The sequence below is a fragment of the Phasianus colchicus genome, chromosome 2, assembly GCF_987193195.1.
Source record: "Phasianus colchicus chromosome 2, bPhaCol1.hap1.1, whole genome shotgun sequence".
NCBI classification, from domain to species: domain Eukaryota; kingdom Metazoa; phylum Chordata; class Aves; order Galliformes; family Phasianidae; genus Phasianus; species Phasianus colchicus.
The window spans coordinates 31,446,604-31,472,492 of NC_143437.1; the positions used below are offsets into that span (position 1 = coordinate 31,446,604).

A 25,889-nucleotide genomic window follows, 5' to 3' on the forward strand; every position below is an offset into this window, starting at 1 on the left:
ATATATATATATATATATATATATGTATATATATATATATATATATATTTAATGAGATTCTTCTTCAGATTTTGTCTTTTTTAGAAAGAGATTGATCTATCTAGTGAGTTTTTACAAAAGCCTATGTCCTAAAATAGCTGCATGATTAACTTTGTAGTTCCATGCTGTGCAGGCAGGTTGGCGATCAGACCATCTTGGCTAAATTTCAAGGTCCCATTCCTCTAACTCCTTCCTTAAATGAACAATAACAAAATATTTCAAATCAGATTCTGAGAGGGAAAATCTGCATCAAGCAATTAGAAAAAACCCTCAACAAGAAACGGACTATATTAGATGATTTTAAAAAGAATGTTCTTAAAAGCTGGACTTACGAGACATGCTCAGATGGGCTTGATAATAATTCCCATTTTCCATGAAGTATGTTAAGTACTCAGGCTACTGCAATAACATTTTTCACAGGTGTCTGTAAGTGCTTCTGCATTTCTTAATCTGCCCTGGCTATTAGCCCAAACACACACTACTGAGAGCTGGCATTATAAAGCATTATAAAAAGGAAAAAAAAACCCAAAACTTACCTTTTTCTGTATGAAGACGTTTAAATGAGTCTGTTTTTGATAAGCTTGGATCTGAGATTACTTTGGATCCAAGCTTAACTGTCAAATCTATTGATCGGTATCCTTGAGGAAGTTTACGGTCATACAGGAGAGTCAGAAGCTGGGCAAGAGTCATTTCAGCGGGTAATGGCTGCCCTAAACAACAATGGCATTGAGTCAGAGTGAAAAGTTATGAGTGGGTTATCATAACATAAATGCCCACGCGCTGTTCTTCTGCTGCAGAAGCCAAGTATACTAAATATTAAGTGGCTCTAAACCAAGGCCTTACTTCCAGTGTATATTCTCTTGGGAATTCCCTACAGCAGCTCTGTGTCAAAAGCCCAAAGCATGTGACATATTTAACAAATGGCTAAGGTTGTAATTTGATGTGCATTTTAATTGGGTACTGCCTTGCCCCCTACTATTAAATCCAACTGATTAAATTGTGGTGGCATAAAAGAATATGACAATAAGATAAAAAAGCTGAAGTGGAAGAAACAGTAAAGCAAACAAACCTGCAGTTCCTTTCCAGTGCTATGAATCCCAGGCCTACCTCAATATACCAATTTCAAGACACAACAACTCAAGAAAAAGTGAACGGCAGTGCAGGGAGTAATTTTTTCAGCAGCAGTGTAGAAATGAAATGCACATGCAACTACAGCCCAAATCAATCACTCACATCTGGACTTCAGCCACTGTGCTTAGGAAGAATATGTTATTCCTTGAAATTACAAGTTAATCTTAAGGCAGAACAAATTTTCCTGGTAATTATTAGACTCTGACGTGAAGGGAAATGTTTTACAATTATATGGTTTAATATACTTAGCATACTAATTTCATTTTGACAGTACTTGGCCAATTAACAGAAGTCCTGGTAAGGTTTTCAGTGGCAATCCATCTCATCAATGGAGGACGGTGTCTAATGAAACGAATGCTAATTATGCCTTGCCATTGTGTAAGTGAAGCAAGTCTTCCACCATTTTTCATCACTGATTCTGCACTTGTGTATGTGCATGACAACTGTTAGTTGCATGAGAAGCATGATCAATGAGACCATTACACAAATGCAGAATGGTCTACAGCACAATTAGAGGACAGTCAAATTTTTAACAGCTATATACTGAAGAAAGTATCAAAGGCAAAAATATTTTTGATTAGAGATCTGATATTTCCTAATTCCATTAGTTGCTTCCTTTTCCTTTTTTGGTCAAGTTACAAAGATATTATGAAGCTTCAGTTCCACCTGAAAGCAGTCTTCATCCCAAAAGTGCTCTACTCATTAAGTGAGTGAATAAACAGACAAAGAATATGTTACCATTGTATTGTCTTTCTAAAGAAATAACAGCTACTGAAAAAGATAATTTTTTTTAAGCTTAAAGACAGTTATTAAAGTTACCTGGTAGAAGTTTATGGTAGAGATGGAAAACTGGAACACTAATAGTCTTGCTGGAAGATTCTGCTCCTGAGGAAGAGGTACCTACTTTATCTGCCATCACTCTTCCTCGTCTTGACGGTGGACGTGGAGGGGTAGATGAAACAGCTCTTTTTGACTGAGATTTCAAACCTAGTACAGAGACAATAATAATAATATAGTATTTAATAATTTCAGATAGCTAAGTTGCAATGTAGTCAATCCTTTCAACTGTTGCAAAAAAAGTCACACTGAAAAATACAACTAACAAATATCAGAACAGCATTCACATAAAAAATACATTTGAATTTAATCCCAGTATTTTTCACAGTTGTACATCCTCCTAAGTCCTAAGTATAAAACAAGCTGTAACTGTAAATTGCTACTTTGATTCTGCTCTTAAACACAGCTAAAGAGCCTGTCTATCAATGGGACTGTCCTAGTTTTATCAGTATTCCACATGATGACATATGGTTTTTCTTTCCTTCTCCCTGAAACGGGAAGAAAAGGTCCCCCTTCCCCTGTTGCACTTGATAACACGACAGGGACCTATAGCAAATCTTTTTGAAGCTGTTTTTTCAAACTGAAATCAAGTAAGACAAAAAATTTCTACATCAACAGCTATTTCAATCCATACTTACCAGGTGACTTCAGCTACAGTACTGACACTAGAACAACCGATGAAAAGCACCTTTAAACGTACTTTTAAAACTGCCTTGGTCAGAACCTTAAGAACTACATGAAAATTAAAGGGCTTAATAGGTACACGAAAGCTTACTAAGCTTATGTATCAAAACTGCCACGTTTTGAGATAGTCAATGATGAAGTATACTGAAACTGGATTACAAACATGTTCTGCCAATTGTATAGAATGGCAGAAGTGAAGAAGTCAACAGATCTAAACAGGAATATATGTGCAACTACTGCATCATAATCAGCCAAGAACAGCCGTAAAACTAACATTATTCTGACCTGAAATATTATAATATGCTATGACTTCACCTTCTTAGTAGGATAAGCTACAATACTCAGCTAATTTCAGTCTACTAACATAGTCTCTCTCTGGAACCTGGAAGATCAGGTTCCAAATAACATATCTTCTCTCTAACAATTTTACCAATAGGGAACAGGTAAAACAGTGACTGCATGAGTACGAGGAAACAAAAAATTGTACAAAAAAAAAAAAACAAAAAACAAAACAACAAAAAAAACCGAGATACAGACAAAAGAAAAGACTCCATGAGAAGGCAGTTAAAAACAAATGTAAATTAAATCCACATTTAAACTGTTTTACTTAAATGGAAGAAACACAAGCAAGACGGAAGAACTTAAATCTTTCTTTTTAAACAGGAAATTGATTATATGAAGCAGCATGACCAGAGATGCAAGTGGGATGAGACACAGCTAACTACACTATGACCTACTTTAATGTCTGAAAGATAATTTTTCAGAAGATGAACAAAAACATACCAGAAGCAACAACAACACTGTAATTATCCTGGAACCCATTTTCTGCCTTAACTTTTTCTTTTTCTTCATAGTTCTTCTTTTCTTTATCTTCCTTTTGTTCATTAATTAGCTTAGCTGTGATACTGGGTGTATCTACACAGGGAAAAAAAAATCAAAACAGGAGAGAATGGTATTTTAATATTGACTTTGTTGCCAGTTTCTAGTCTGTTAACACAACTATAGTTGAACTATTTCTGTGGCTAAGATTTCCATCCCAGGCAACAATATCCTTATAAATATTTAAGAATTTAGCTATTACAAGTGCAATCTCCCCTCCTCCCAAATCTGCCCTTTAACAATTTAAAACTGTTACAACCTAAATCTGTTACATGATAAGTCAAGTATACTTATGTTAAACCACAACTGCAACAAATAATAAAAAAAAAAAAAAAAAGATTAGAAAAAGACAAGACAAGCAAACCAAAGAGAATCAAATCAAACCTAAGGAAAAAAAGAAATGTATTTATTTATTTTTAAAGGATATCTACTGACTTACTTATATTGTTGTATTTAAGCCTAAGCATCTAGATAGCAGTTTCAGATCTGGTAAAATTATGAGATGCATAAAGAACACATCCAAAACTTGTGCATTTGCTTTAGTGAATACTTAGTTACTGCAGTATAATAATCTCGATCTTGATCATTAGTATAGATCAAAGATATAAGCAAGCAGCTTAAAAAATTGTTTATTGTTCATTTCAATGGATTATTTTACACCTTGTAAATCACTGGCATCAAAATTTTTAAATCATTCTCCAGTTGCCTTGGAGAAGACACACAGTGTGAAAATGCTGTTACTCAGGACCTAATATACATTTACATCTATTTATGTACATATCTGTGTGTATATTTATTTATAGATGTATATTTCAGACTTGTTGTGGATATCCTCATAAGCACTTTTAATATCCTCATCAGCATTATTTATATACTAAACACTAATTTGGTCTCATGGGCCGAATACCCATTTACTGGTAGACAATATAAATTTCATTAATAAAATTACTGAAGATGCTTAAGATCTTGTTACTCAGATAATATCCACATTTGTCATTCAGTCTTTATGACCTGTTGTGATCAGCAAATTAAAACTAAGGTGGATGGAATACAGAACAACTGATACTCATTCTAGACTATTCTATCTGCCATTACACTGCATACTTTCTTCCTCTTGTGAAGGGATGTGAGCAGCAAATTTAGCAATGCTCTTACACCATACTTTCTTGTTTTTTTCTTTTTTAAGGCAGTGAGAAAAAATGAGAGATGAACACACTTATTTTTGTTTTTACAGAAAGTACGAAATGATCAATGTGAGATCTTAATATAACAGAAGATCTTAAAAGAATAGCTAAGAAAGAAAAAAGAAATTAAACCAGTCTTCAAAACAGGATCTTCAAAACTTCCTACTGTTGCAGTGGTAGCAGCCTGTTTTTCCTTTTCCCACCACCAATCCATCCTGTCTCTCCTTTCACCCTAAACATACAGTTCATTCCTTGTATATTAGTCGTCTTCACTATCCTAACCATGAACTTCATGGAAAGATACACAGGAATCACAAAGCTTTTAATATCAGAAAAATCACAACAGATACAGGAGGAAAGTGTAAAAGAACATGAACTTTTCCAGAACTAATTCTTTCAATTTAAAATGAAACAATTCTGTAAGCGAATTTCATAAAGCGAAGTTATGATGAACTATGAAGTCAGCATTTGACCCATTTCATTATGTGCATTACTGTACATCACATCAGCACGTTTCCTTCCCCAGACCCTATTAGCAGTGGCTATCAAGCTGAGCACAATACACCACTGAGGCAGCTGATCAGTACAGGTTATGTCACTGTTCAACAACTGATCTTCACCTCATGTGCATCAACTGTTTCTCTCATTAAAGTATTTCTGACCATAAACAGCAGAAGGAACTTGGAAGCTCTTGGTCACACATGATCGTGTCTGAACACTAAGTTAATAAAGACTTCTATGCAAAACAGCATATTATTCCGTGGTAAATAAACTTCAAGCATTTTTCTAGGCTCTACTGTTTTTACTTAACAATCCAAAGCACATGCTGTTTTTATCAAGCACCGTTACAGTACTTCTATCATCTCATTAGATAACATATTTATTGCCCAAATGTGCTTATTAATTATGTAAATGCATAGATTTTAACTAGATATTAAAAGGCAACAGTTCTTCTGAACTCTACAAAGAACTGCGTAAGAAATTAAATTTGATCCTACAGTCAAAAAAAGTTAATGCATATGTATAAGGACTACATACCCAACCAGGTACGTATGCAAGCCCTTCACAGTGTACATCTGCAATATGGCAAACTCATAACTACTGTGATCATTTTTTATTTTGATTTGCTATTATTGACAACGTCTTAAGATTAAAGCGGAATTACTGGTGCTCCCCCTTCCATCACTCTGTTTCTTTTCTTTGAATTCTGCATGCTTAATATTGATATATAGTGCAAAATTAATATTTTGCTCTATTTTTTACCTGAAGTGAATCAACTTGATGATATCACCTAGAGAGTTCTGGCATGAACACAATACCTTTCGGACAATTTCTACGTTTTGAAAAAGATCATTAACTATAATCTTAAACATACAGGTCTATTTTCTAAAGTATTAAATGAATATCAAGGTGAGATTCATTTTAAGTTTAAGGCATCTCCCATTCAGGTACTGAATCTCATATCATGGCCTATTGAGGCCTAATCAACAAAGCCCCCTACAGATTCATTTCTCCATATAAATTCAAGTAGCGTAACAAAATATTTCATTTCATAAAAATAAATGAAAGTCATGTCTTATAATTTGAAAATTAATCTCTACAAGCAAATTAAGCTTTCCAATCTCCACGTAGTAAGTAAACTGAAGTGTCTGCACAGTATACAAATGTGTATTCAAAGAAATTGGATCACTGGCGCTCTTCTCATAGCAACACCATTGAGATAACCGTTTAAGTTTCAGGATATTAAAGTGACATTACTGGAATTTAAGTGAAAGGGCATTCTGAAGATCAATATTTGCAGTATGACTTGACAGATTTAAGAATACATGAGTACTTAAAAACAAAACAATACAAAAACAACAAAAATCCCACCTTCCCCTCTGAAATGGTATCTTAATTGGAGTTTAATGGAAGGAAAAAACAGTAATACAACCAGCACAGTGCATTTTAAATGGAACATGCAAGGTATATTCAAAAGATTATAATTTAAACCTTTGTGTCACATCTAACAATTACCTAGGAACACTGCAAATATACACGTACCAAAAAAAAAAAAAGGAAATCTAGGCTACCTTAAAAATAAAACAAACTGTTGTAAACTTGCCTGACACACGATCAAGAACTTCAGCTAGAGTTGTTGAGACAGGTAAATGAAGAGTACGAAATTTGTGCCCAGCTCCATACATTGGATGTTGAATTACATGACTAGTAGCATTAATTCTACCTTTGTACAGCTGAAAGATAAAAAGTTAACATGCTTTTAAGATTCAGAAATAAGATAAAACACTAAATTTCTATAAATATATTTCAGCAAAATAAAATTAACTCTTATATGTGTTTAAAATGAAAACTTACTTACCCTTCAATGTTAGAGGGTCAAATTATAGTAAGATGCTACTTCTCTCGAGTCCTGACTTGTGAATAAAGTTCTTCTACTCAGCATATTTACTTTTTGCTATTGCGATGGATAACTAAGTCTTTATTAGTTCAAATATTTCAAGTATTTTAGTATCACATATCTTAGTCTGAGCCATGTTCATATTTTTATATTGTTCTTTGCTTGCAAACTTTACAAACTTTTCTGCAGAAAGCTATTGCTCTCTTTTCCAAACCATCAGGAAAACTGTTTACTAATACTTATACATAGAACCAATTGTTGTGCAATAGTAACAAATGCATTTAATAGTTCATTACAATGGAAAACTGACTTAAATATACAGTTTTCCTAAGAACTTCAGAAATAAAGTGGGGAACCAACACATTAAAGATTAATCTGCTAGATATATTAGAAATATGCTCTGCATATCCAGATCACTTTTAAGTCTCCTCTTTGGATGTGAAAGGAGGAAACTTCTACCCATTAAGAACAGCCAGACTGTTTCTTCAGATGAAACTGAATTATCTGGCAACTTGTTTTTAAGAACTTGTTTCGCTCTCAACTTATTCAGTAACACTGCAAAAATCTGTAAGCCATCTTATTAGAATACTGATACTACCTTGATGATAACAAAAGCCATATTAAGAATTGATCTCAGCCAGGCTGAAATAAAACATTTAAACATCTTTGTACTAAAACTTATGTGCTCTCCCTTCTCCATTTAGCACTATCTAATCTAGTTTCCCTGTCATATATAAAAGCACAGCAGTTCAGTCACTGATTGTAGCTCTGTTCTGGTAAAGAAGTGTAAATGCATAAAGTTGCTTTACAGATCAGTTCAAGAATTTATCACTCACGGATTTATTAGTGGTGTTATGGCTAACGATGAAGGATCTCTGCCAGTTTTGGAGCATCAAAATTCAGACAGTTCCTCAACAAAATTTAAAATGAAGAACCGATGCAAGGACTAGAACTTACATCTATGTTTGTTGCTAATATTTAAGAATACTATTGAAAGGTCTTATGGAAGCCTAAGATAAATTCCAGTTTTCTATTCTGTCAGAACATAGATGTTTTCAGCAAGATGGCCTTCTCTCAAAACAATGCCTTACATTTTCTTTTAAAATGCTGAATTACTATTCACCTAAACATTACTTTCTAGATACATACAGAAGGAAAAGGAGCTATCTTGACCTTTTGAAGTTGAATATACATCAATTTTTGGGGGGAGGGTTAAATTTGAGCCATTTTGCCCATGTAGATAGCAAAAACTCTTACTGGACATGGGGACTGAAGAAACAAAGTCACTTTCTCATCCTCGAGCATCAGCTGCAAAAAAAGCCTCCGAATAAATCCTGAAATGTTTCCAGAGGTTGGGAGGTTCCCACGTTGAGGAGAAGACTGGAACAATTCACAGAGAACCTGGGAACACAAAATTACATTTAAAATATTTCTATATTTAGGTCTCCAAAATACAGCTCTATACAGCCGTAATAAGCAATGCCTAAGATCTACCTTCTACCTATCATTCAAACCAGATCAGAAATGAGCACCACTGAAGAAACTATCAACAGAAAATTTTTTAAAAATGTACAAAATACTGAATACAGCAAAGTAATTGTAAACATGTAGAGTACTAAGAAAAATAAAAACGGAAGAAAAAGTGTTCAGAAAAATAACTTTTGAATTCCTAAAGCAAGATTTTCCTATTCTGCAGCAAAGAGTCAGAGAAATGTACTGACTTATTTTTTTACTCAAGCTAACTGTTCCTGGGGCACAGACATTCTTAATATTGAAAGGAAAGGTCATTTTAACTGTACTTTCATTTAGCTAGGTCTGAAAGGTTAAAAACTGTGAGGAAATTAGCTGAATTTGCATTAGAATAGTGGACTATTCTGTAATATTCCACATATTCCTGGACACCAATTGCACAGCATATACGTCTGTGTAAATAAACAGAAATTTTTCTTCAATTTCCTAATTTAAAATACATGTACGGAGCTTCATTTTGAAATCCCACTTCAAAAGAGTTTAAACCTATGTACTTAAATACAGTATTGTGGATTGTTAAGTGTCTTGTTAAGGCCAGACATACATCTTAATACAGCCAAGTGCAATACAAATCCATATACAGCACTGAATAGCCATGTCCAAGTATTCTTATAGTTTTCTAAGTCTGACCAACAAGCTAACAGTTTCAACACAAAACTCTCCCAGTTGACGACAACCTACAAAACAAATACCTTAAAGAAAGAAAGAAAAAAAGAAGTTCCAAAATTGGAAACTATGCAAATTTTGACTCATTATTAACAAAGAAATGGCAATTTCATTTATTTTCTGTCTCACCTGTGCCATAAGCCTCTGGTTATTAGGATGGCAGGAAATGCACTGTAAGAAGAAAGCAACTGTTGCATTTTCAATTGCTGTCCGCTGCTGAGTGGTCAACCCTGCTGTTACAGTTGAAGAAAGCAAGCTGGATCTTGCACTTGTCTGTTGTGCAGTTACATTGTGTCCTCCAGAAGTAGCACCAGAATGGCACAACAGAAATAAAAGTGCTGTCCACAGCGGATTGACTTCAGAACCACCCAACCAGTCCTTCATTATGTGGCTGTTGCCAACTTCCGTCAAAAACCTGAGAACAGGAGCAACCAGGTCTGCTGTGATAGGCATTTTATTAAAGTGCTGCGGGACATGGTGCCTCCTGAGTCTATCCTGGGTGATATCCGTTGATTGTGCATTGCAGTCCGAGCTAGAAGTGTGGTTAAAGCAAAAACTAGCAAGACTTCTCACAAGCAGCGAAGGCAAACCTGAGTCCAATAACTGCTTGATAGCTTCAGGAGACTGAGATGAGGCAGCAAGAGTAGCCAGGTGAGACTCCGTTAGTGCAAGAGGGGCTTGTGCGTTTTTAGAGTCATCTGTTAAAGATGAGCTGAGGTCCTGCTTTTTGCTGTCATCAGTCATGGACAGTCTGTGTTGACACTGCATTGGAGGAGGAGTGATACCCATCCATCCCATGAGTAAGGAAAAGTAATTTGGGTGGATGTGGCACATTGAGCAAAGCAAACTATCAACAGCTTTCTTCAAAACCATGTTGCAGGGAAGAGACATGGACCAGTTAAACAGCGATCTGTAGAAGACAAAAATAATATCAAAACATAGCTTGCCACTCATATTCTCTTTTCTTTGTCATTTTATACATCATCTTTCACATTAATTATTAACTATTCTAGAAACTGTTGTAAAACTGAGCTGAGTTTGACAGCCTCTTTTGGATTGCTATATTAGCAGGACATTCTTTACCCAAAAGGCATACCTCATCCCTACATCTGAATTTATTTCATCATACTGTATTAAAAATAGCAAAGAGGTGGCTTTTGCTGGGATATTGCCATCAAAGATGGGATTTCCGTCTTTGGACTGCTGTCACTTAATTTACACATTTTTGAGACAACTGCAACGACTCCGTGCTGTGAACTCTTCAAGATGCAGCTACTAGAAGGCACACATTTTCCACAAAGTTCTCTTACTTAGTCCTTTGCTTTTCTCCCCCCTCTGCCCCCCTCCCCCCCCCCCCCTTTTTATTTTAACATTTCTTTTATTAGAATTCTAACTGAAGATGTTGCACAGAAAATGAAAGCAGAAAGAATCTCATTGGTTGAATGACACTATTCTTACTATCCTTAGGACACAGGCTAAAAACAACTACCTTTAAGCTCACTTCTATTCAAATAATATCACATCAAAGGCACCTGACTGCAAAAGCTAATTTTGCTCCAATTATTTAGCTTATACTTGCAAAGTGGTATTTATAAATTAGTGAAAATATTATACTTCACCTACTCATAACAAGTTGATACAAAGAAATATTTTAAAAAGCAGTTTTCTGAATTGCATTCAAGTTACTATGACATCATATACAAGATATATAATCTTGAACTCTAAATATATACATTAATGCACATCTCGTGGCACTTTGATGCTAGTATTTTAATAATTTGAATGTATCATCCCATATCACATTTCTATTTAGAAGATAAGAATTGTTTTTCCCTCTTCTGGATGGAAATATTATTTTATGTTTAGTTAAAGAGAATTGAAGACTCCAGAAAAGAATGTAGATCTAACGAATGTTAGTTTCAATGCTGGCTGATTAAAAAAAATTAAAAACTGCTCTAAGATAGAACACTAACTGTGACTTTGGAAAAGTTCCCAAACTTTGAGTGGCAAGTATTTTTTAAAATCCATATATAACAGCACACAAACTCTTCACCAACTATAAATTCAACACAATCCTTCCACCAGGATTTTCTAGGTAAGTTTACTGTCTGTAGAAAAATAAAACTCTTTTCCAACAAGATATTAAAAATAACTAAGGAATAAATTAGTATCTACTGGTAAAAAAGAGAAGTAGTGAAATCAAACATGGGAATGACTGGAAAATACATCCAGAGGAGAAGTGATATATCACATGAAGGAGAACTTAAGAGTTATAGTTAGAGTCAACAAAATTATTTCAAAAGTTGAAATATCAAAGAAGATGGAAACAGCGGAGATGTTATTTTTCTTAGAAGAATTATTTTTCCCATGTTTAACAAAAAATCCTTCTCTACTCATTTAAAAATATATCACATAATTTGCTCCAGATGCTGGCTGATATGAATTATAGTTTTACTTGGCAGGAGGTAGAGGAATAGGACTATATTACAACATGCATACTGAAACTAGGTACAACAGTTTTATTAGCATTTCTTCATTTCATCCTATGCTGAAAACAACATACTCTCCAAAAGACAGGAATTCAATTGTTAATCCCACTTTCATATTGGTGCAAATCCAACTGGGTTATTCATTTCAAGAAATCTATTTTATTATCTCTCTTTCTTCTCAAATGTTATAATTCTTAATATATACCTGTTTATATACATGTTTAGAGCTACAAAGCCACCTGTTTAGTTATCTTTTTTAGTATTCAGTCTTTCAACCCAGCATCAGGGATGTCAATTTTCACTACTTATTCCTCTTCAAGCTGTATTATTTCAGAACAAAATAATTTAGTCAGAAAAGTATGTGGTACAATACTTTGTTTACTTTACTTACTCGAAGAGCTCTCTGTCCAGCAATGCTGGTAAATCATACTCAACAAGCAGTTCATAACTATGCCACAAAATTGCTGCTACACAATGCAAGTGGGAAGGAGATGGCATCAAAAGACCATACTCTCTTGTTGAGCTATTTGGACAAATGTAGCTGACACGGCCACTTTTTTTCATAGCTGCAACTCTTGCGGAATCACTGACCCACTTTAACAGTGCTTGAATCCTGGAAGGCAAGATGATGTAGTATGTAGTACATTACAAAGGGTCAAAGAAACACTCAAAACCAAATTAACTTGCTCTCTTTGAATAGGTTGATTTAAGCATTTATCACTTTCTTTGAAGTAGAGTTCAAGAATGAGCTCAAACTCTGTTTTCAAGACTTAAATCACTAACAGCGCAAAATAAATTAAAAACACATATCATCTTTGACAGTCAAATGTAAGTTTTCTTACTACAGAAAAGGAAAACATAGAAGGTAACTAAGTCCTAAGTATTTGAGAGAAAATTCAGCTGAACACTAAGAGTTTTCTCACTTTCCTAAGACCAAATAAGAGAGGGGAAGTATTCTCTGTAAAGGATGGAAAGAGCTAGAAGGGAAAGCTGAAAGGCTTCTTTACATTTAGGTGCTTTCAGGCTATATTAAAATAATCAGATTTTAAAAGGCTCTGCTTTTGTGTCACTGTTTAGCAGAGTATACACAGCCCCAAAGGATAATCCAAATAACATTACCTATCTTTTGTTCCAGGATCTTGAGTTGTTCCCAGCTGATAAAGAATGTCTATTGTGGAGTCAGAAGAGAGACCATTTAATCTTCCAAACAGTAAAGGGCTATTCAGATCTTGCCGCATTCAAAAAAAAAAAAAAAAAGAAAAGAAAAGAAATGGGGGTTTGGGAGGAAGGGGGAGAGGGAAAACAACAGAAGTACTTACATACGTATTTTTTAAAAGTACTCACAAAATTGTTAAGGAATTGCAATGCTAACACTGAACTGAGCTTTGCCATTAACATATGCCGGCTAAGACATCACTATCATGATATTCCACACTTAATACTTTCAATACAATGTTCAGCCTTACTGAACATCTTATAGAAGAAAAAGATCAATTGCAACATTCATCAGACAGAAGACTTGCAGATTTAACTGGTAGGATTTTCCACAGTGTATTCCCAAAAGGCATAGAATTCAGTCACAGAATCAAGAACATGACTAATTACAAGACAGCTGTCAAGCCTCATGCATCCGAGAAGCAAATGTTTGGTTCCATATGGAAGCTCATTTAATTCCAATTTCCCCCAACATAACTCTAGCCCAGGAATTCCTTGGATTATTTCCAACTTATTTTCTCCTTCCTATATTCCCCATCTCCTGTCCTTTAGGAAACTACTCTCCTATTTAACAGCATTCCAATAAAAGCTAATGTGCTATACTGTCACATTAACTCATGGTGAAGTATATCACAGAAGGCATTTTGAAAAGGTGTTTTCTGTTAGAATCAGCAACTTCAAAACAGCGCAAGTAACAGTTCAGATCTCTTTCACTTGAAAGCCACTAAATAGCAAAGCAAAGTGATACAGAATCATGAACATGCAAACATCCCACAGTACATTGACTGAAGAGCTATTGCTGTGGGACATAAATCAGTTGCTGAATAATTGCCTCACTTAGTGCTATTCAGATTTTATTCTATCCTACAGCTTACTACAAATCAAACATTACCATACTTACTTTCCTTAGAACTACTCTAAGGTACTCTTTATGTGGAAACATCTAGGCACTGTGTATAGGTATATACACAGCTGCGCTTAGGATATATTGTACAACCTACTTCTGTGACCTCAGAACATTCCCCTTATCATATATTGTGTACAAGTCAAAACAGTGCTGCTTGCACTGTTGTACCATTTTAGAGCTACTCAGACACAAAGCTCTGTGATGCCCAGAAATATAATGGCAAGTTAAACAATGTTGCCATGAAAAAACAGTAAGTACTGGCAAGCAGAATTCAAACTCTGAAAGCAACAAGCAAATACTAAATTTGTAATACAAGCAACATTTAAAGCAACAATTGAAAAGAAAGACAATGCACTCACCTGCAGGGTCACTCCCTGATGCTGAGCAGTTTCTGAGAAGAATATCAATCAATTTGAGGCCTATTCTGGTGGACTGCAGCCCAATTTTTACAAGCACAGCCTCAATATTTGGAGAATGCATACCACAGTATGGTGACATCAGTAATGCAGCACATGTCTGCAACAGATTAGCAGTGGGTGCTGCAGCACTAGCCATCATTCCTTCTAAATCACTTATATGAGTGAGGCAGTGGTGTAATAATCTTAACCATCCAATACTGAAAAAAAGGAAAAAAGGAAAGTCAGCAAAATGTGTCATTTCCCCATTCTGTTTTTCATCTATAATGAATGCATCTACTTGTATTAGATTCTATGACAAGTATTGCAGAAAACTTCTGTGACACCATCATGCAATCTGAGAAAAGTAAATTGAAATAACTCAATCTAAGAGTACAACGTAACATACATTAGTATTACTGTTGCAACTACTACTTTGAGTTCGTAAGAAAGGCAGGATTCATAGGTAAAGGTAGTATTTTCATGCTTTTTTTTTTTTTTTAGTATTATATTATAGTGTACAGGGACAAACCAAACTTTTCTAGCTCTCAAATACTCCTTACAGCCTGCAATAATAATAAAAATTATATAAAATAATAGCACATCTCCTCACTTGGACACAAATGTATTGACATACAAAGTAATAGTTGGCAACTACTTACTATACATCTTTCCTAAAAATAAGAGCTTTTATGAGGATTAATAGTTTGCAATGGCAGGGCTAGCTGTGCACTTTTTTTAGGATCATTCACAAACTACAGTGAACATCGGTGAGTACAGGGTCCCACCTGACATAAAAAACGCAAGAAAACTACAGAAATTAAATTTGTTTATCATTGCATTTCTTCCCCAAGACTCTTTCAAACAATATTGCTCACTATTCCTTTTAATAATAACAAGTAATCCTAAGGCAATCTAAATTGTACATGAAATAAATGACATCATTTCACTAACAAGTTTTCACACTTTATTTTACCCACTTTTTTGAGATGGGAAGGCAGTGAAACAATGGGAAGTTCATAAGATATATCTTACACAAAGCTTGCATTTTTATTTTAGGAAAAAAATATTCCAAAATATTTATCATGAAAATAATAAATTCTCAGCTACGTCTAAACCAAAATTATACTGAAGTTTATTTAACATATCTATCAAATTACTGCCATGAGTCTTTTGAGATACTTATCAAAATAAGCTGAAAACCACAGTAAAACATTTCAAGATGTTAAGAATGTACACTCACACTCTCTTTAGTAGTGATTGCTTTTGTGTAACTTGAAGCTAACTTTTTCTGAAGTACAAATATAACAGAAGAATAATTTGTCTATGAAAATCGGTTTTGCTGCTATTCAAGATCATGGATCAGTTTTAGTTACACAGCTCCTATAAAACATACACCAGACAGCAAGCATAGTTCTCTGAATTCCCATACTTTCAGGTTTTGTTTTCTTTTCAAAGGCATAAAATACTTACAAATTTTCCTCATATCTCCTTTTCAAGCTTAAAAACAACAAGACTCAAAGCTGAAACTTTGACTTCTATTTCAAAGTCATGAATTTTAATCATTAAGCAAGCTAAATTTCAATCAAACAAATAACCTAAAATATTTACCTGTAAATGATTAAATTCAGGTTGAAAAACACCGAGGTTGTCCTTAAATATCTATTTTTATTTTAAAATAAGTATGAAATTCAAAATCACATGTAAGCCAATCAAAGCTTTTGAAAAGAGTTCTTGCTAATATGCCAGAATCACAACATTCAGTTCCTATTTCTCAACTGTCTGTAAATAGAAATATTGGATACGACTTTCACAAAACATTCTATAGTTCTATTTCTATTCCTGCTTCAACACTTACGTAAGTTTCCTGACTTCAGAAGAGATAAGAAATATGCTGCTACTTGAATTTTTTTGGACAACTATCTGTAACTAAGGACACCAAGTGTAAGTTTTAATGCTTTCACATCCTTTGTTTTTGTCCACCATTACAGAGATGAAACTTTTTCATTTTACACATACAGAATGAGCACGCTACAAAGAATGCTCTAGTCTCTGTCAATTGATACCAGAAGCTTACCTTGTTTTAGAGACCTGATCCTCAGAAGGAAGGAATGGATTATTGACTGTAGCAGACGAGGTGTTTCCAAAAGCTGTGAGGCCCAACAGTTTGATTTGAGAGAGGCCCAACGTACTAGCATCCCGTGGACGATGGAGACGAAGACAGACAGCTGACGCAACTTCAGCTTTTACAAGCTGTATTTTTATGTATGTGAGACCGCTTGTAATAACAGGAGTTGACAAAGGTAACATATTGACACCATCTGCACTTATTTCAACAGATACTGATGAAGGGCAAGCTACGGAGCAAGGTAAGAAGGTTTAATACCATTTAAAAACCTGTACTGGTTTGAATTTTAAGCATTAAACATGTATTCATTTTAAAGATAGAGAAGATGACGAAAATGAACTTAAGCAAACACTACTGCAGAACCACAGCTGTAGTATGTCTCCTGTGTGATAACATATGGTGAAATGCATCAGCATTTGGATAAATGGGTTATACAGCTTATTCCAAAGATGTGAGATGAAGAAAAGTCCTGTCACAGTATAAATATCACATTTTTCCCTATTTGGGCTACGGCAATAAGAACTAAGGAAAATAAGAGAATTTCTCTTTCACGCTTCACTGCAACTCCCATACAACACCATTTTGCCTGAAGACTTGAGATCAACATCACATTCTCCTAAATTTTGAGAAGTTTGAAAAGTTTTCTGGCATACTGATGTTAATGCCACGAGACATACACTAAGCTACATGAAAACAATCAGAATCAGAGCCTTCAACTCTCAAGAGAAGCTGAACTAGGAAGCTCTTCAACTTATTTACTGGCATTCTTCATACAATGTATCTGCTTTTGTTCTTCTGATGTAATGTTTCTGACACAGCTAAATCTTACTCATCAAACTTTCAAATCAGTGGTGTTGGCAAATATACTTACTTGCAAGAGAGGCCAGATGAGGCTGGATGTGTATCTCTTTGAGCAGCACTGCTGCAGGAAGATGAATTGTGAGATCACACCAAGCCTCCTCAGGTAAAAATATGTATGACCACGCAGCAGATCGAGCTCTTCTATGTGGAGGAGTAGCCTGTAACAGTACTTCAGCAGGTTGGGCAGTAGGGCTGCTTGAGGTGATAGAACCTACAAAACAGCAGTATCAACATTATTTATAAATATTTATTAATTAAATCCTGATTAATTTACCACCTGAATTATGGAAAACAATTTTTAATATCTGTTTTGTTTATTCATACATTCCATCCACGATCATGATAACTACTGATATATTTTTCTTTTAATTTTCAAGTGTTTTATATATAGTTTGCCTGTCTACATGAATGTGTATGTGCTTGAATGTTTGCTAGAATACATCTGCTATCAAACCCCTGAACTTTTCATCAAGACTTAATTACAGAAGCAAGCCAATCAAAGGGTCCAGGTTGAACAGTATGGTTATAACTTGAACTCTGTTCATTCATAGTAAACCTAATGAGACTTTTAAAGGTTTCAATATTAGAATGGTAATAAATGTCTTTATAATCAAAATCTGCAAACATTTTTTTCTGAAAAAGTTTTGTTTAACATGAAAACTATTTTTCTAAATTTAGACACTAAATCCAAAAGCCTGTAACTGTATCAACAATCTACTTTTCAAATCTTAGAATGACTCAAGAACAAAGTAAAAAGACCCAGACTATGTCTTCTCTAGCAAGTTGTATGGCTCAGCAAGACCGGATCTGTACTGTTCCAACTACAGATACATGAAGTGTTTTAATTTCGAGCAGCTCCAGCCTCATCCTATGACTGACTGCCTATTATTAGTTGGAGGTGAATTCCTAAAGTACACATTTTGACACACTTTCATCCCAAATAAATTCAGTTTGTGCCTTAGATAATATCACCCAATGAGAATCAAAGTGTAGAAAGTGAAATCCATGAGAAGGTACACTTCAAAAGCACGCTCTCAATAGGAAGTGAAATATTAAGAAGATAAACTCAAAGCAGAACACCAAGAACTGCAGCACTTTCCAGGGCTGAGGATGAAATGCGCATGAAACCACTGTGACATGTTTAGGATTTTCACTACTGAAAGTAACTAAGTACCAACATCTACAAGTTTCTCAAATTTATCTTTTCAGAATTTGTGAATAGTGAAGTAGATTAAGAATGGTTCCACATTCTGATAAATAAACCTACTGTTTTCTTCCTAACGTCGTTTTATTTGATTATTTTAAATTTGAATGAAAGGACTGAAAGGAACTTCTTTCTTGTCCTACAGTAATTCCAAAGCTTTTTAAAAAAGAATCTTTTCTTCACTCATGACAATAAAATAATGGGCGTGCATATTTGTCAGCTACACTGGGCTAATGAGCAGCAACATGAATCAAGACACTAGTAGTGGAAGAAAGAAAACCTCAGTAAAATATCAGAGTGCATTTACACCTTAAAACTCATGCATTTTAATATGTGGTAGTATATTAATGCAATTCTAACAAACGTTCATGCAGGTAGCATTGACGCATCTAGGTACAAGCATGAGAACAGTATCAGCAAGAATAGCCCAATGCTCCAGTATCTCTGGTTAGAAGATTTGGTAGTACTTCAATATTTGACACAATACATCTTGTTAAGAACATGATGTGTACTGATGGACAGTCAGCTGAATGAGCCAGCAGTGTGCGCAGGTGGCCAGGAAGGCCAATGGCATCCTGGTTTATATCAGGAATGGTGTGGTGAGCAGAACTAGGGAAATCATCCTGCACCTGTACTTGACATTGGTGATACCTCACCTCAACTACAGTGTTCAGTTTTGGGCACCTCAGTACGAAAAGGACATTGAGGTGCTGGAGCAGGTCCAAAGAAGGGCAACAAAGCTTGTGAAGGCTTGGAGAATATGCCCTGTGAAGAGAGACTGAAGGAACTGGAGATGTTCTGTCTGGGGAAAAGGAGGCTGACCTTATTCTCTCTTCCAATAACTGAAAGGTGCTTATAGAGAGAGCGGGGTTGGTCTCTTTTCACTGGTGAGATGAAGGGAAATAGCCTCAAGTTGCACCAAGGTAAGTTTAGGTTGAATATGAGGAAACACTTCTTTACAGAAAGGGTTGTTAAGCACTGGAATAGGCTTCCCAGGGAGGTGGTTGAGTCACCATCCCTGGATGTGTTTAAAATCCGTTTAGATGTGGTGCTCAGGGACATGATTTAGTGGAGGGTTGTTAGTTAGGGTAGTATGGTTAGGTCATGGTTGGACTCGATGATCTTTAAGGTCTTTTCCAACCTAAGTGATTCTATGATTCTATAATTCTATGATACAGATTCAAATGGCCACTGGATATTAAGGTGAGAGAAGGTTGTATTACTTACCCAAGGGCGCGAAATTGTGAATTCCCTCTGCATTATCAGGTTCAGAAGCTAGCACTCTGGCTTTCAAACTACTGTCTGTTGCTTTAGTGGGACCAGAATCAAGGAATTTCATAATAGTTGAAACCATACTTCTTGCTGTGTTAACAATAGCTCTTGTGCTCGTTACCATGTTGTTACAAATAAGCTGAACACCACCTATGTATAATTGGGATGGGGAAAAAAAAACACCTGTTTAGAAGCCTGTGATAGATTCTAAGCAAATAAACACATATTTAATAAATTTGCTTCTCTAGACACACGTCTGCATTCCTGAAGTGCCATAAAATCTACAATAAACCTTCTACTTGAAGAACCCAAAGAAAACACATTCTTACCCATATCATGAAAAGCCTTCAGTGCCTCACTTGTGTCCAAGACTCGTAAAATGAACCAGAGGAGCGGTTCGGACAACTGACAAGTGGCAAGAGAACCCTAAAAGAAAGTTAAGAAATACAATTTCATACAGAATTAGAAATTAGAATAAGAAATCCCATCACAATCAACCTCTCTACCACAAAATAGCAGTATCATCCTCCAGAAGGTTCACTCCTACACAGGAGAAGTCTTCGTAGTAAGGAAAAGATTAAATGACAAGGTAAATAGCTGAAGGGAGTTAAGAATATTGAGCATTATAAACACACAGAAATATAAACACAATAAATGTATTTCCCACTTGAACACAATGAAACATTCAATTCACTTTTAGCCAGGAATATTTATAGGAATACCAAAATATCCTTAGAGAAACTCCTTAACTCTCTCCCCCTTCAAAACGATGGACACTTCCTATCTTCTGCACCACAGATATGTCAGAAAAATATGAAAATCAGTTAGTTTACTGACATGACTATAGCTTACGGTATCAACCAAAATGTAATCATCTTGAAGAACAGCAAAGTTAAAGGAAACCTACCTGTCTTCCCATATACCCACAAGCCATGTAAGTAAGAATTGGCTGAAGCATCACTTGCACCGTTGTTGCTTTCTTACTAAGTGTTGTCAGGATAGTGAACAATCCATCTCCAACTGATATTGCATCTAAGCCACCATGAAAGTTTTCATGTTTAGTGAGATGTAAGCCACTTGCACCTTAGTGAAAACAGGAACAGTTCAAGGTTCAGAAGCTGAGACCTAACAAATTGTTACAGCACAGAGGAGAACTCAAGAATATTTAAATTTCATTCCAGCTAAAGATTGGCATGGATTTTACAAGAAGGACAATTTTCAGGTTCATATAAATTACCATTAGTTCTTAACTTAACATCTGCATCTCTATTGGAAATACCTCTCCTTGAACTTTTCTTCCCAGTGTTACAGTTCAGGATTTATTCAGTAATATTGATTACATATTTGCTGAAAAGGAGGAAGGAAAGCAGTAGGATATTCTTCCCTGAGAGAAACTACCTCTGTAAAAATTACTGCCTCACAGAGCATATGACATCAATTTGAGCTTTTAAAAGTGGTTTTAGATTGGAGTTGGGGAAACGGATTTCATTTCCCTTCCATTTACAGGAACTGGAATTATACTCACAGAAAATAATATAAAGAATGTGTTTAAGTGATCTTTGCAATATGCCTTAGAGAAACATTTTGGCAGGAGAATTGACAGCTATAGTACTTTAATCACTTTTAAGTTGTCAAGAAAGAAAATACTGGTAAGCTTTGAAAGCATGGAGACAGACAGAAGTCTCTTAGGACTCAATCTCTGCAGTGTCTAGAAAAGTTAAAAATAAATGACAGTTGAAGAAGGTGTTGCAAAGATTTTAGATTTTGAGGCATGGGAAGGGAAGGGTAGGATGGGAATACTATTTTACTTATGTGGTTTTCATTGTCTGTCAATGACAAAGCATAAAATCCTAATGAAACACAAAGACAAAACTCACAAATATTTTAACTTCATGTGACAAAAGAGTTACTGAAGGCTATTCTGGTTCCTGATCTACTGGCTTGCAAGGTGCATTAAATCAACATTATTAGCAGAAATTCTGACACCAGAGCCACTATTTACGAGTGCACATCCGCTCAAGTCTTTCAGTTTATCTTTCCTGGGTAGCCAGCATTCTGTGCTAACCATTACGTTTACTACGAAATGCTGGTAACTGATTTTTGGATCATACATATCCTTGGCAGCAATCTTAGAGAAATGTTTTGTTCAAAGAAGTTGTCTGGAAAGAGCTCAATACAGATTTTCTTGAAGGAACTAAAACCACAAAGAACTGTGTTACATCTTCCCAAATTAGTTTCAGTAACCCATATCAAAAGACCCTGGGGCAAACAATCCACTGAAGGGATACAGTTGGCCCAGTACTCTGAATTCTATGAAAAACATATTGAAACAATGCTATCTTTCCAAATTGATTTCTTAAAGAATACAAAATATTTGCTAGACACAAACTGGTGGTTCAGAAAGACATAAAAGTTGAGGAGAGTATTTGAATTTCACCCCCCAAAAACACATACTCAAAACAATCAACCACGCACAGAACAAACTACTTTCAATGTTCATTCATATTGCATTTGTGATACAACACCAACTATCCAGAGTGAAGGATGAGGTGTTTGAGAATTAATTTCAGGAAGATTCCAACAATGCACTTCAGGCTATTCAAGTCCCGCCTGCTGTTTAATTTGACTACTGGGGATTGCTACTTTCTCAGTAGCTCTTATAACAAATGGACTACTGGTCAGACATTCACAGATTCTCATCCAAAGAACACACTGTTTTCTGATACCACATTGGTTAAACGCTTTCACATCCGCTTAAGACACATCAGCACAGAAGACAACAGAGAAGCTTTCTTGGAAATAAGAGAAACACTACAGACTTCACAATTATTTTTGTATCTGAAATGGAGTGCATGGTCCAAGGCTATCTTTCTGTAAAATGTTCTTCTACTTATACACACACACATTACCATTCATGTAGTATTTCATCTAGTAGTTCAAGCTGTGCAAATAAACTGTATGTTATCTTTACAGCTCAAAAGCAAGTCTCAAAGATATCTACTTGGAGAAAACACACCCTAGACACATGTCCAACAAACAGCAACTTTTCCATTTGAAGTATCATCAGCAATCCACACTTCTTAGTAACAGGAAGAATTCCCACAAATATATTACTAGAACCCTAAAGAGTATGCTGCTAAGGAGACTTTTGAAAAAAAAAATAGAGGAATGGAAAAGTGCCTGCATTTTTGCAATGGCACAGTTGTAATTCTTCTCTTCCAAAAGTAATTCAAAAAAGAAAAATACTGCTATATGAAGTGAACTATCAAGGTAACATGTCTGTAGTACAAACTGAAGAATAATCCTAATCCATGTATAGTGACATGCAAAGGCAAAGACTGAAATACAGGAAATTCCTTTTAAACATAACGAAGTGTATTTTTGTTCAAAGATAACTGAACACGGGTATAGACTTCCCAGAGCAGCTGTAGAGCCTCCACTCTTGAGGAATTAAAAAATGCACTGGACAAGGTACTGAGGAGCCTACTCTCTGCATCAGGATCTCCTTGTACAGGAAGGTTTAAGTAGGCAATCTCCAGAGGTTCCTTCCAAAATCAATCCTTCTGAATTTGCTGAATCCCAGAATTACAAATGCCAAATGCTCCCATTTGGCTTTAATTACTGTCTCCCATCTTGCAATGTTTTTGTCCCCACCCTACATCACCTGCCATCCTTCTCACTTTTCTATCAGCTTCTCTTTTTCTGACTTTTTTTGAAACATTTTGTATGTCTGTGCCAATGCATTAGTTTGTAGAAGTTTAAAGTATTTACCACCACAAAAGATCTTCCCCTTTAATTAACAAATACCTACCAATAATCATTGCCATAGCGCTGCTGTTACACTGGCCAAGGGCAGACAAAATCTGGCTCATAATTTGCTGGTTGGCTAACACCAAGTCCGCAACGTACGCAGTTGATCCTTGAATACTAGGATTGTTTCCATTGCCATCTTTGCCTCCTGAAACCTTTTCTTCATCAGACACACTGTCTGTGGTGCTGCTTGCTACTGGTACACGAGCACTATATTCTCGGTTACTGGAAAGTGGCAGTTGAACTAAAATGTTCACCAGTTTTAACAAATCAAACATAAGTTGATCCCTTGTCATTTCTCCACAAACAGCTTTGGCATCACCTGGACGGATAATGTTGGCAAAAAGTCCTCCAAAACATGCTCTAGCACCCACAGAGCTGTCTGAGCCGCTGCGAGACATCACTTTGTCCGAACACGTAATGTAATGATGCACAAGGAAGGTTATAGACTCAATCACTGCAGAAATAGTGCTAACTGACACAACTTCAAAATTCTGTTCCAGGGTAAATTCCAAGAGTTTCACTTGTGCATCCAAAGGCCCTTGGCCTGTCTGAAAAGCACCTCTGAAAGGAAAAAGGAAAAAAAAAGAAAAAAAAGATATTTCATTATTCAATATTAACAAGATACATAATTTTTTGTTGTTGTTTCCTTGAGATTTAAGAATCAAAATGCACACCGGACTTCCAATAAAAAAATAGCCATTTCCAGAAATGCAATTTGAAGCATAATTTGATCTTTCACATCAGTTAAGCATTCATAATTTTTAACTACCAATGATTACACAGTCAGTGGAATCTCTTCATGCTTTAACTTTTCTGATATTAAAAACAACAAAATCTTCTTTTCCAAAAGTTTGAAATCTAGTTAGATCTTTGTTTCTCTTCTTTTTCTTTTTAACTGATCAGTTAACTTTGTGAGTATATATTTCAGATACAGTCCTGTTCAGTTGCTCTGGTTGAAGTTTCATAAACTTGCAGGGAAACTGCATGGGAAGCAGTCTAATACAGTAGTATCATTAGAATTAAGGAAAAAATCCTAACAGGAAAATTAAATCGGATTTGTCCTTATGCAATTTTTTTCCTCCAAGCAGAGAGAGTCAGAGAGTAGAGAGGTCAGTTTTCAGCTTTCCAAATAGCGACTGTATGTAAAACAATGAGAAGATATTCAAATTGTCAGAGGTAGGTGCATATAGGTTGATTAATTGAGGGATCTCTTCTGGCACTAAGCTTACTTCCCATTTGAATCATACAATCACAGAATGGCCTGGGTTGAAAAGAACCACAATGATCATCTAGTTTCAACCCCCCTGCTATGTGCAGGGTCGCCAACCACTAGACCAGGTTGCTCAGGGACCCACATTCAGCCTGGCCTTGAATGCCTCCAGGGATGATACATCCACAGCCTCCTTGGGCAACCTTTTCCAGTGTGTCACCACCCTCTGTGTGAAAAACTTCCTCCTAATATCTAACCTAAACCTCCCCTGTCTCAGTTCTAAACTATTCCTGCTTGTCCTATCACTATCCACCCTTGAAAACAGATGTACCCCCTTCCTGTTCATATGCTCCTTTCAAACATTGGAAGGCCACAATGAGCTCTTCCCTGAAGCCTTCTCTTCTCCTAGCTAGAGAAGCCCAGTTCCCTCAACTCTTCTCCATACAAGAGGTGTTCCAGCCCTCTGATCATATAGTGGCCCTCTTCTGTGCTTTCACACATTTACCAGTAGATCATAAAAAGAACTTTCTGAATCAAGTGTATTTAACATAAAGCTGGTTCTAATTCTCTAAGTGTGGTTTGGTTAGTAACTTGAAGCATTTCTCTATATCTTTTGATACTGAGTAGTCAGTCCCACTATAACATTACATACAGAACAAAAAATTTTCTATAAACAGATTTGAAGAAAATATTTGCCATTTAATTAATTCTAACAGTAAAATACTGGTTTTTTGTTTGTTTGTTTTTTACAATCAATCTTACAATTTGGACAGACATGGTACAGTTCAATAAGTGCCTAAGGGTCTACAAGTCATCAAAGCCCTTCTTTTGTGCTTTGCTTCCATGTTATATTTCAGTTCTACTTTTAATTTGTCTTAAAAAATCGCAACTCAAAAGCTATAATTTCAGTGGCTTAATCAGCTTATTCCAAGTATATTCTAACACATAAGTATGCACTCTAAGATTCACTACGAATTAACGATTTTACAAAATAATTAAATTTCTTGTATGAAGAATAGTCCATTAATATAACCTAGTGAATGTCAC

The 25,889-nt window shown here is 35.5% G+C and overlaps 1 protein-coding gene across 10 annotated transcripts in view; it reads right to left on the reverse strand.

The window, feature by feature from the left end:
• Positions 1-25,889, reverse strand: part of BIRC6 (baculoviral IAP repeat containing 6) — a 177,033-nt gene that overhangs the window by 67,290 nt on the left and 83,854 nt on the right. For 9 of the 10 annotated variants that reach the window (XM_090135247.1, XM_090135246.1, XM_090135244.1 and 6 more), the window contains exons 46-60: positions 23,631-24,193; positions 20,727-20,902; positions 20,149-20,245; positions 19,775-19,969; positions 17,354-17,554; positions 16,432-16,711; positions 14,319-14,575; positions 12,957-13,065; positions 12,229-12,450; positions 9,478-10,258; positions 8,410-8,553; positions 6,859-6,988; positions 3,475-3,606; positions 1,990-2,157; positions 576-749 (exon numbers count right to left, since the gene is read on the reverse strand). In XM_090135247.1, the coding sequence (XP_089991373.1) occupies positions 576-749; positions 1,990-2,157; positions 3,475-3,606; positions 6,859-6,988; positions 8,410-8,553; positions 9,478-10,258; positions 12,229-12,450; positions 12,957-13,065; positions 14,319-14,575; positions 16,432-16,711; positions 17,354-17,554; positions 19,775-19,969; positions 20,149-20,245; positions 20,727-20,902; positions 23,631-24,193 (3,629 nt within the window). The remainder of the gene's footprint in view (positions 1-575; positions 750-1,989; positions 2,158-3,474; positions 3,607-6,858; positions 6,989-8,409; positions 8,554-9,477; positions 10,259-12,228; positions 12,451-12,956; positions 13,066-14,318; positions 14,576-16,431; positions 16,712-17,353; positions 17,555-19,774; positions 19,970-20,148; positions 20,246-20,726; positions 20,903-23,630; positions 24,194-25,889) is intronic. The other variant, XM_090135249.1, reaches the window with a different exon arrangement.